The 12,233-nt window shown below is 34.1% G+C and overlaps 1 protein-coding gene across 1 annotated transcript in view; it reads right to left on the bottom strand.

Annotated features, from left to right (window-relative positions):
* PROS1 (protein S) overlaps positions 1-12,233 on the bottom strand; it is a 77,625-nt gene that overhangs the window by 39,096 nt on the left and 26,296 nt on the right. The window contains exons 2-3 of the mRNA XM_037059002.1: positions 10,162-10,319; positions 7,496-7,520 (exon numbers count right to left, since the gene is read on the bottom strand). Of these exons, the coding sequence (XP_036914897.1) occupies positions 7,496-7,520; positions 10,162-10,319 (183 nt within the window). The remainder of the gene's footprint in view (positions 1-7,495; positions 7,521-10,161; positions 10,320-12,233) is intronic.

Raw genomic sequence — 12,233 nt, 5'->3', positions numbered from 1 at the left:
TATTTGCCTCTGTAAAGCCTATTGCTTGCTGCTTTTAAAAAATATGTCTTTTTATCTCCATTTCCATTCCCAATTACCTCTTATGCAACCATTCTAATGAGTTACTCTATATTTTCATTTGTATGTGTTCTTATAAAACACGTATTTGTAATTTTGTGTCCATGAATTTTCATTTCTGTAAATGGTTGTATATTATAAATCATGTGCTGACATTCCTTATTGTACTTTTATGACCTATCCATGCTGCAACGTGTAATTTATTGCTTCTAAGTGATAAATATTACTCATAGTATGCAATCACCATTTAAAAAATCCTCTCTACCTGCAATACTTAAATTGCTTCCAATTTCCTACCTCTCTAAAAGTAGCCCTGCAATGGATATTTTCATGCATATCTCATTATTACATTCATAAACAATTTCTTTAGAATAGGTTCCAATAAGTTTCTGGAATTGTAGCATTTTTCAATAGGCATAAACTTAGTGGCTAGGTGCACTCTCTCAAGCAGTGCATGTGAATTTCTATATCCTGCCCTAGCCAGTGTGGCTCAGTTGGCTGAAGCATTGTCTCATAAGCCAGAAGGTCACAGGTTCAATTCCCAGTCAGAGTACATACTTAGGTTGAGGGTTCAGCCCCAGTTGGACTGAGTACAAGAGGCAACTAATCAATGTTTCTCACTTGCCTATGACAGGCAACCAGCCAATGTTTCTCTCTTGCATTGATGCCTCTCCCTCTCTCTAAGATAAGTCAGCATGTCCTCAGGCAAAAATAAAATAAAAAGAATTTCCATAACCTGGCTTTCTAATTGTTGCAGAAAAGGTAATAAAGTGACATCTCATTGTTTTTCTGATTTCCAGTGAGATGGAGCACAACTTCATGTCATTTTAAAATATTTTGGGTTTCCTCCTTTGAATCTTTTATTTTTTTGTAACCACTTTTCTATTGGCACTTGTTTATTGTTCATGTGGGTTTGCAGAAATTTAAAAATGTTTATAAATATCAGCTCATTCTCTCATCTGTCTTCTTCTTAAATTTTACTGTTTTTTGAGAGAGAAGGAGGGAGGACAGAGAAAAACATCCATATAAGATAGAGACATCAATTGGCTGCCTCCCATATGTGCCCCCTAAAGAACCGAACCCACATCCTAGGGGTGTGCTCTAATTGGAATTGAACCCCCAGCCTTCTGATGTAGGGGACAACGTTCCATCTGAGCTCAGCTGGTATAGGGTGCAACTGAGCCACACCGGCCAGGGCCTCTTATCTGTCTCTTAACTTTATTTTTATGTCTGTCTTTTAAGAGAAGTTCTTAATTTTGTTACAATCAAATCTACCAATTATTTGGCATTATGGTTTTTGCACTTGAAGTTTTTTGTTCCATGCCATTGATCGTGAAAATATTCTCACAATTTTTGTTTAATTTCGTAGTTCTACTTTAACATTTGTGTCTTTACTTCATCTACCACCCATCTTTACATTTGGTGGTAGGAACACACATTTATTTTTCTGATTATAGACAGCCAGTCTTCCCAACATGATCTTCTACACAATTCTAAGTGATATGTGGTATGATCTTTATGAAATATTAGGTTGCCAAATAGAGAGGGGTCTGTCTCTGCACTGTTACATTCATTAGTGTACACGTTCCCTCTACAGCTTTGTATTATTTATATTTGATGAGGTGTCTCCTTCTTTCTAATTTTAAGATTAATTTATGCACGTGTAGACTGTTATTCCCTGATTTGAATACAGAATTCCTTTAAAAAATCCAGCTGGAATTTTAAAAGTGATTGCTCCCAAATATATAGGTTACTTGATCTCTTTATAGCATCACTCAACTCAGAAGCATGAAATATCTTTCTATAATTTGTTCATCTTCTATACCCTTAGTTTGACTTCTAAAGTTTACCCTACAGAGGTCTTATATATACTTAAGATATTTCTAGATATTCTATGGGATTTGCTGTTGTTGTGAATGGTATCAAGTTTTTATTTTCCAGTGGACTACTGTGTAAAGAACTACTGCTGAATTTTTATGGGGTAGACTTATAACTATCTAATATCTCTTATGTGTTCTAATAGTCTGTCTATGGATCCTGTTTTTTTTTCTGGTATATCATCATATCAATTACAAATATGTAATGACAGACATATAGTTTTCCTCAGGATCTATATAATACTTAATTTTCTCTCCCTACTGAATTATCTGTAAACCTAAAGTGCTTCTACTCTTGTCCTCAATCAAAAAGAGATTGTATCTAAAGTTTATCCATTAAGTATAATGTTTACTGCAGGTTTTGTTCTTTTTAGTTCCTTTCTTCCCTTTCTTTCTTTCTCTTTTCCTTCCATTCTTCGTTCTTTCCCCTCCTTTCTCCCTCCCCCACTCCCTCTTTCCCTCCCTCCATTCCTTCCTTCCTTCCTTTCAGGTTGTATGTGTATCATTAGCATGACCATACATGCCAATTTACCCAGGAGAATCCTATTTATTTTTTACTTGACATTTATCTGGCAAAGAATTAGTCCTAGACAAAACAGAAAAATCTGGAAGATAAATTATATGGTTACTCTATATAACCTTTACTAAATTAAAACAAGTTTTTCTTTTTTTATTAAATATGTTATTGATTATGCCATTACAGTTGTCCCCGTTCACTCCCCTCCACCCTGCACACCCCTCCCCCACCACTGCCCCCCTTTCATTCATGTCCATGTGTCACAAGTTCTTTAGATTCTGTATTTCCCATAGTATTCCTGCCCTCCCCCTGTCTATTTTCTACCTACCGTCTATGCTACTTATTCTCTGTACCTTCTCCCTCCTTCTCCTCCTCTCACTCCCCTATTGCAACAAAACAAACAAGCAAACAAAATATAAGCAAAGACACTGAAATAGAGAACAGGCTGAGAGTGACCAGAAGGGAGGGAATTTCAAGGGAAACAGGGGAGGGATTTAGAGGAACATATATAAAGGATACATGGACAACAACTGAGAAGGGTGGAAATGGGAGGGAGGGGGAAGCACAGGTGGGATGGGATGGGATGGGAGTAATAGACAGAATACTGTACTTGAAAAATAATTAAATACATTTTTTAAAAAAGAAAAAAAAAGAACAGCTCAAAGCCCCACAGCCTATAATTCTAAGTGACCAAGAAATAGCCAGCCTTTCAGATGCACAGGTCAAAATACTGGTGATCAGGATGTTCACGGAATTGGTTGATTTTAGCCACAATTAGAGGAACACATGAAGGTTAAACTGATTGAAATGAAAAGAGTTTTTCTATAATCATAGTTTGCTAAAAGTTTTTATCATAATTAAGTGTTGAATTTTATCAACTACTTTTTCTGTATGAACTGAGGTAGTAATAAACTATTTATGTGGAGAATTATATTAATGGATTTTCTGATGTTAAACCATCCTTGAATTTCTGAAATAAAACCTACTTTACCATGAGGTGTTATTTTAATATACTTTACATAAGATTTGACATCATTTTATTTAGAATTACATTATACATGGAAAGAAACTGTATCTGTATTTTCTGTGTTATCCTTATCTGGTTAGAGAATTGAAATTACACTAGTCTTCAAATAAGCTCACAGCATAGGCATTTTTCCTATTTTTCAGGACAATTTTATAAGAGAAACTTTAACCATTTCTTTACATGTGGAAGAACTCACCTAAATAATACCTGGGTCCGAACTTGGGGGCTTACAGAGGAGACTCTGGGGTTGTAGCTTATTTAGTACTCATCTATATAACCGAGTTCTACATTTCTTCTTGTAAAATTAAAGATGTTTTATATTTTTCTAGAAATGTACCCATTTTATCTAGTTTCTAAATATCACTTTATAGCTATTTATAATATTGTATGATATACTTTATTTTATCCATATGATGATCCTTATTTTAGAATCACAAATCTCATCTATACTGGGGGTTTACAGTATTTCCCATTTTTACCTTATCCTTTGTTCTCGCATTCCTTCTTTCCTTTTCTTCTTTTTCCTTGATTATTCTTCCCAGAGATCAGTCTAACTTACACTTTTCAAAGAATGAGATTTTGCTTTTGTTAATCTCTTTTGATTTCCATTTAACTTACTTCTATCCCTATTTTTGTTATTTCCTTATTTCTTGTTACTCAGGGTTTACTTTTAAATGTTTTTTCACTTGGTTGGAATGTTTAGATCATTTTTTAAAATTCCTATCTATCCTCTGAATGGTGCCTCAGCACTGAGCACCCAATTCCCATATGCACATACTAGAACAAGCCAGCTTTTAGTCTACCCATGGGTTTCTCGTATTTCTTGTTGTATTTTTTAATTTTATTTTGTTATTATTAGTGCCTAGAATGCTATTGTTTCTCTTGAGATGATTTTAAGAGAAGTCAGTACTCTGGGCTAATTCACCAACTTGCCAAGAACAAGAAATTAAAAATTATTTCTCATTATTATATTTAGGCCNTTTGTAAATCTCTTTTGATTTCCATTTAACTTACTTCTATCCCTATTTTTGTTATTTCCTTATTTCTTGTTACTCAGGGTTTACTTTTAAATGTTTTTTCACTTGGATGGAATGTTTAGATCATTTTTTAAAATTCCTATCTATCCTCTGAATGGTGCCTCAGCACTGAGCACCCAATTCCCATATGCACATACTAGAACAAGCCAGCTTTTAGTCTACCCATGGGTTTCTCGTATTTCTTGTTGTATTTTTTAATTTTATTTTGTTATTATTAGTGTCTAGAATGCTATTGTTTCTCTTGAGATGATTTTAAGAGAAGTCAGTACTCTGGGCTAATTCACCAACTTGCCAAGAACAAGAAATTAAAAATTATTTCTCATGTTTATATTTAGGCCTCTAATTTAGCATTCTTCCCAAGTTCTTCCCCCATTAAATAGAATCCTCCACTCTATCAGGTCATATTTTAAAGGTCAATATAGATGGTAGAGTTATTTATTCTATTTTCTAAGGAAAAGAACATGACTTAAAAACACAGAGCTTAAACTCTGTCCAAAATCTGTTTTCAATGCAGAAATGGAAGATGTGGGTAGATTGAAGTCTTTCTGAATCTCTGAAACTCTAAATCTAAGCACTGTCCAAACAGTATGCATTATTAGTGGTGAAATTTCTTGGGTGTTCTTATCTCACTGTAAGATACTCCATGCTGTGGTAATTAGTAAAATTACTGTTAGGTTTATCAGAAACAGAATTATAAGTTTCTATCAAGTAGGAAAATCTGGCCTACAGAATATATATATCAAATGACAGAAAAGGTAAACTAAGAGCATTTTTTTTTCCGTTTCAACAGTGGAATTCATTACATATGCCTATGTGTAAATAAGGTCCTAAATATAAAATTTAAATAAAAAATAAACCATAATAAAATAATTTTTGTTTTACATAGGAACTGGTTAAATAATAATATGTTACATTTAAAAAAAGTCTGGCCCAGTAAAAAGTATGTCTCCATAAGTACTTATTTGGTATTCCCAATAGCTCTGGAGTTAGAAAATATACCACATATTTAAATATAGGACTTGAAAAGTTAAATTACTTGCATAGTCTGACACAGAAGTTTTTATGACTGGGACTAGAACCTATATCTCATTTACTTATTTATTTATTTGATACTTAGCTCCCTACTATGCTGTCAAATAAGACAGGCAAATAGAAGAAAAAGTTAGGTTGAATGAGCAAAGGGGAAGATGAAGGGAAGAAAAGGAGAAAAAAGAAAAAATATTTTATCTAAGGTACTCCTCCAAAACACATACTGTTGTATTGAAGAGTTACTTATCTCTACACAGATATACTCTGTGATCAAAGATGTGTATTTTCCAGAATGCTGACACCTACAGAAATAGTCTCAATATAAGGATCTAAGAAATGGGGATTAATACTATATTTTTAGTGCAAGCTTGTAAATTTTAATACCCAAATACTGTCTACCTTAAAATAAAATATTCAAATTTCTACCTAAAAGTGAGAAGCTTAAATAGTCTTATTATTCTATTTTCTTATTATTCTCTGTACTTTAACAGTACAGACCTGAAATTTTTGCTTGAGAAAGTGAATCATGTATAACTTTACAAAAGAAAAGATGTTTTTCATGGATGTGTATCTATATCCCATTGTTCTTTCAAGATGTAGCAGATAAAGGTTTCAGAAATTCTTGTTGCAACTTCATATCCAGAGACAAAAATAATATCACTACACAATTTTTATAGTTCCCTTTTCAAGTTCAAATTAAACTGTTTAAGTCTGTTATTAGTTGATAGAAAAGAGAAGTGAAGAAAAATAAAATGGAAATAAAGAAGTCATAGAAAAAAATTATCGTAATTTTAAGATCTTGCAGGAGAAATGTCGGACTAGAAATTACAAAAAAAATTATAATAAGTCAACTGGAAAATACCTACCAGCCCATTGAACAGAAATGAGTCATGCCATGGAGTTCTAAAGAGAGATCCCACTGAACTGAGGTCCTACAGTTGATGAGAGGGTGAAATGAAATGTAGAACGCTACTGTTACGTCTCCTGGGCCCAGGATGTATCACACAAACAAGATTCAGAGCATCATGGACACTCAAAAATGAAAGGATAACCAATTCAGGATGAAAAAGAGCACTTGGCTCTAACAGGTTCTTCTGCACAGTGGTCTCAGGCTCTTTTTTGTTAATTGTTCTGAAAGGTAGATACACCGATAAGTACATACCATTGTTTCAATGGAAGCTTCTTTAGGACAGCAAGAAAGGAAGAGATATACCCAATCTAAAGACAGTCTCTGGACTCTTTACATGGGTATTCAGAAACAAAACAAAAGCAAACAAGAAGTGAAACCCTAAACTGTAATTAAACCCTCCTTTGTGGGCTGGACCTACAGAGAATCCCATCAGAAAGAGGTAAATAAATCATACTCAACTTTTATTATGGAGAATGCTTACAACTATCCCAAGTAATATTAATACAAAATGTTTTTATATTTGCTTAAAGCAAACCAAAATCTTCTCATTTTTAATTGATATTGAGTTGAAATCATCTCATCTATTTGAGCATAGAAAGCACACCTCACTCCTTGGGAGTCCAGAATTGTGTACAAAAGGAATACTGCCAGAAATGATGAAATGATGTTGCCAAGAGAGAAGCTGTTAATAATATCAATAAGTGTGTATGCCACAAGCCCCAGTGAGTACAGAGATCTTTCCTTTCATTAAAAGATAACCCATGACCTAAATATAACTTAACATTAGCCCAGTGAGTCTGTAAGACAAGAAATTGAAAAGACTTAAAAAGTCAAAATGCCACATGTTAATTAAAGAACCATTAAAATTTTTTCTGCATAACTTTAATAAAAGGACAGCAATATTGCATAGAGAATGGGATCTTACTCCCAGAGCTAATTAAACTGTATTGCACGAAATATACAAGTTAAGGATTGGGCTTGATCATATCTAAGTTCCTTTCTGTACCTAGAATTATATGAATGAAATCCTTCTGAACTTACCTAAATATCTTGGATAAAAATACTCCTAGAAAGAAAGAAAAATGAATAAATTATCTTAGCAAACCTTAATTTCACTACAAAGTTAAAACAATTTTAAAATGTGTTTTTATTTTAAAGATGCAATTTTTTCTCTTTATTGACTTTGTTGGGGTGACACTAGTTAACAAAATGATACAGTTTTCACACGCACAATTCCACAACACATCATCTGCATATAGTATTGTGTGTTCACCACCCGAAGTCTGAAGATACAAGTAAATTACAAATAAATGTCATTTCTACATTATAAGATTTTTTTCTATAGTAAAATATACCTGCAGTAGATAACTAATAACTTCAAGCAAGTAACATTCTCAGGCTTAAGGCAATATCGATCAATTAAATCATGCTTCAAAAGCTTCTAATCCGAAAACAGGTTCTACTGGAGCTATGAAACGTAATCCTTTTGTAAATCCTGAATTTTTTCCATAATGGTTAGATACCCATTTGACACATTTCCTGCCATGCTGATTACACACAGCAGATTAAATGTTGAATAACAATGGGCATTTATCTTTTAGCACCATAAGTACAACTAATACCTTTTGTATTAATTGGTTATGTATGCAAAGTTTGTCTGTAAATCAATACTTTGGAATAAGAATGCGCTTTACCAAAGAGAGAAAAATGTTAAAAACGATTTCTAATGGTAAAGTTCTCAGGATGGTTCGCGAACGCCTTCTTAAGCCATAATGTATCTAATGTGTAACATTACTAGCACAAGAACACCTCATGAGAAACCAGTGTTTCTACACAAAACATAAGTACAAAACATAACTTCACCCAGTATACAGTCAAAGTCCTCACTGTTTCCTCCTCTCACATACAAACCTACACAACACTTACCTACTAATTTATAAGCATGGACTCTCCCACCAAGTATTGTGGACAGTGATGTTACCTTCTACAGAACAAAGGTCAGGAGGATAAGAAGCAATGAATGGATTCAAAAGATTATGTGATGGGTGAAAGGAATAGATTAGGGATAATGAGGTAAACAGCAGAGTCAAGATTGGGAATCTGGGCTAGAGTATTAGGGATGTGGGAAGCAACAACAAATGTTTTTTCTTTTATTTCTCTCATTTCTTCCTTTCTCTGTCATAGCTTTTCCTTCTGTCAATAAGACTGATGTCAGAATGAATGAAGAGGAAGCACATTCCTGAGTTTCCCTTCTACACCATCTTCCCCTCTCTCCATTATCATCTTCAACTTCACTCCACATCTGCTATTAATATGCTACAGTATAAGAACATATCTATGGTGCTAGAAGTGCAGACTCAAGTATTTCTTGTGATATAATACAGTATCTCAGGCATGCGTACTTGCTTTAAAATGTTCAAGCAAAACAGAACAACATTAGAATGGGTGAAGTAGAAAACAAGCAAAACAATCATGGCAGATTGTTGATCATTGCTGAAGTGAGAGAAGCCTATGCTGGGGTTTGTTATATTTTTCTTTCCACTCTGGTATATTTAAATTTCTATAACAAAAATAAATGTGTGTACACACATGTGTGTACATGTACCTGTTTTCTACAAAATAAGAATACTCTGTATATTGTGTAGAATAAAATATTTTTGTCTTGCTGATTGTTTATCAAAAAAAACACCAAAATTGAGAGAAACATTTTGATTCAATACCAGAGAATGTTAAAACTGAATCTTTGGGTATCTATTACGGTAGGTGGAGGTAAAAGAATTGAAGAGAAGACAGTACTGCCTCAGGCAAGTTCTCCAACTACAGAGATGACTTTTGCTCATTCTCTCTCAACTCATGGTCCCAAGAGCCACGGCAGAGGTAAAGGAGATGCTCTGGACACATTTGCACCCTCACTTCCCTTTGGTTATATAGTTCATCTCAGAAAAAAAAATATGAGGTAACTACAAAGGTTACCAAACTTGAATACTTAGAGGCACTATTTATACTCCTGTCACCCACAGGATATGTCAGAGAATATGCTCCCCTAGGAAATAAAAGGACTAAAGATAAGGTCATATTTCTGTACGATATTTAGGAACACTTATGATTCAATTTTTCTAAACTAATAAGATGTACATTCTAATCCCAGGAATGACTGAAGACATAAAATGGCTCAGGAAATTTCCCAAGGGCTTATGGAATAAATTAAAATATACTCAGGGAACACAGTGCTGAATGAATTCTTTAGTAAGCATTCACTGAGTACCTATTATGTACCAAGCTTTATGTTGAAGGCCGGTTAAAAAGGCAATGAAGACATTTAATGAAGTATAATGATAATGATGCAATCACATGCTCCTGGGTGTGATCACACACACACATTATACCTTCCCCCTCACCCAATACTCTTAAATTCTGGTTGGATGAAAGTATTTACAAACCATGAGTTCGATATTATTTGCTGATAATGAGATATAACTGAATTATGCTTTGGTCAAAGCACATTGCTTTTAGCAATAGAGTCTTCTTAACTAGCCCACTTTCATTTGAAGGTACTTCTTTCTAAAATGCTTAAGTGGTTACATGTGAAACATGACATATACCAACCATTAACTCTACAAAGGAAAAAATGGAACACGGACTCAAGCTGAAATGTTCTGTTGTTTGTATGCCTGGGTAAGCTAACATTAATTTTCACGAGTTCTTACCGTTTCAGGGTTATTTTCAAAGACTTCCCTGGCTTCTTCTTTATTGCACAGTTCTTCGATGCACTCTCTTTCAAGATTACCCTGTTGGGTTTCTTCGGTCCAAGAGTTTGCACGGCGTTTCCTAACCAGAACTTGTGAAGCATGTTGCTTTGACAAAACTGAAGAAAAACAGTAAGTTCATATAAATAAATCTTTCATTTCTCCAGCTAAAATATATTCTTGTATTAAACAATGAGAATTAAAATCATTTTATTCCTTTAAAGTGTATGGCATTTAAAATCAGTATGGTTAAACTGAGAAAAATGCAGATACATAACACTTTCATTAACAACTCAACTAGCAAGTTTGGTATACAGCTACAACAATAATTGTGCTTTTAATAATCTACACAAACTATTCAAGTTCCTGCTAGAGGGCATACATAACAGACAATACTTACTATTTATCTTATGAACTACATTGGAAATAGCACCATGCTGAAATGACTATGTGAAAAACCATAGCCATCCCATCTTTAATGCTACTTTCTTAATATTAATGGAGAACTTACATGATCACTGAAGCAGGAGTATAATTCAATCAGCTATTTAAAATACACTTGATAGGCTAACACACTTAATTATCCATACCAACAGGAAAATAAAAATTCATGATAAAAGCAAGTCCAAAGAGAAGGCTCTTGAATCGACATGGACTGATCCTATCATGCCCTTTACAACCTTCTTCTAATAAAGGGCATCTCAATCCCATCAGAAATGTCCCCCATTTCTTTGCTCTCCTTGACACAGTTGTCTATATTCATATTCCCCATATCCTCTTTTCCCTTTCACACATACACACACTAATCAGGCTTTTGTCTGTGAGTCCACAAGGCTGCTTTAATTGTAATGGTTAACCATCAGTCACCATCTTATCTGACCTACCAGTAATATTTGACAGTAGTTAGTGATTATCATCGCATCCTAAGTACAATAGTTTAACCAGACTTACAGGTCATCAGGCATTCTTCATTATTCTTATATCCCATTGCCCACGCCCTAGTCATCTCTTCCTTCTAGTGACCTCTAAATATTGGTTACTTTGTGCTTCATGGTTATATCCTAATATACTGTATCTGCAGCTCAAGCCTCTCTCCTCACTTCAGATCATATGTCCAGTTGGCTATCGGACCTCCCCACCTGGGTGACCAACAAAAATCTCAAATATGGCATCATAAGAATGAAATTCTAATTTCCACACTCTATCTGACTGGTAACTATCTCCTAGTAACTTCTAGGAGCTCAGGCCAAAAAACTTGAAACAATCATTTACTACCCCCCCCCCCAACACCATAGACATCCCAATTCTATATCATGACAAAATCCTTTCAGGTTTCTCTTCCAGATTTGTAGAAAATATGACCACTTCTTACCACCTCAACTGTTTTTAAAACTTCCACAATTAAAATTAGTAAAACATTTTCTTTAACCAACTATGAGTCAAACTTTAAAAATCAGGCAATACTGTATGGCACATGAGTATGTGAAGAACATAAATTTTTACAAAGTTATTGATAATTTGGGGGAATTTAACTAATTAACAAATATTATTCATTGTTGTGACAAACCAATGGGAGGAGTGAAGGGGGGGGGAAATGCAGACAACTCTAATTGAACAACAATAAAGAAATTTTAAAATAAATAAATAAATAAAAAGATTATTAATACAACTAAAATGGCTAATGTATTGCTTTTTAATTTGATACTATAATACTTATATTATTATTTTACTTTAAAATATATTTAATGGGATATCTAGGACACCTAGCCAAGATGGAGGTATAGGTAGATATGCTTCACTTCTTCGCACAACCAAAAGAGGTATAACAACCAATTTAAAAACAAAACAACCAAAACTGCCAGAAAACCTGTCTGGAAGTCTGACAATCAAGGACTTAAAGAAGAAAGATTCATCCAAACTGGTAGGAGGATAGAGATGGGCAGCTGGGGTGGAGAGGACACATGTCAAGGTGGTGGCTGAAGGATGGGCAGTCCCACATTCATGCGCAGATAAACTGGGAGGAACAACTGGGA

This window comes from Sturnira hondurensis, unplaced genomic scaffold (assembly GCF_014824575.4).
Source record: "Sturnira hondurensis isolate 20B ecotype Veracruz unplaced genomic scaffold, ASM1482457v3 Scaffold0010428, whole genome shotgun sequence".
In the NCBI taxonomy this organism is placed as follows: Eukaryota; Metazoa; Chordata; class Mammalia; order Chiroptera; family Phyllostomidae; genus Sturnira; species Sturnira hondurensis.
This window is presented reverse-complemented; position numbering and strand designations above follow the sequence as displayed.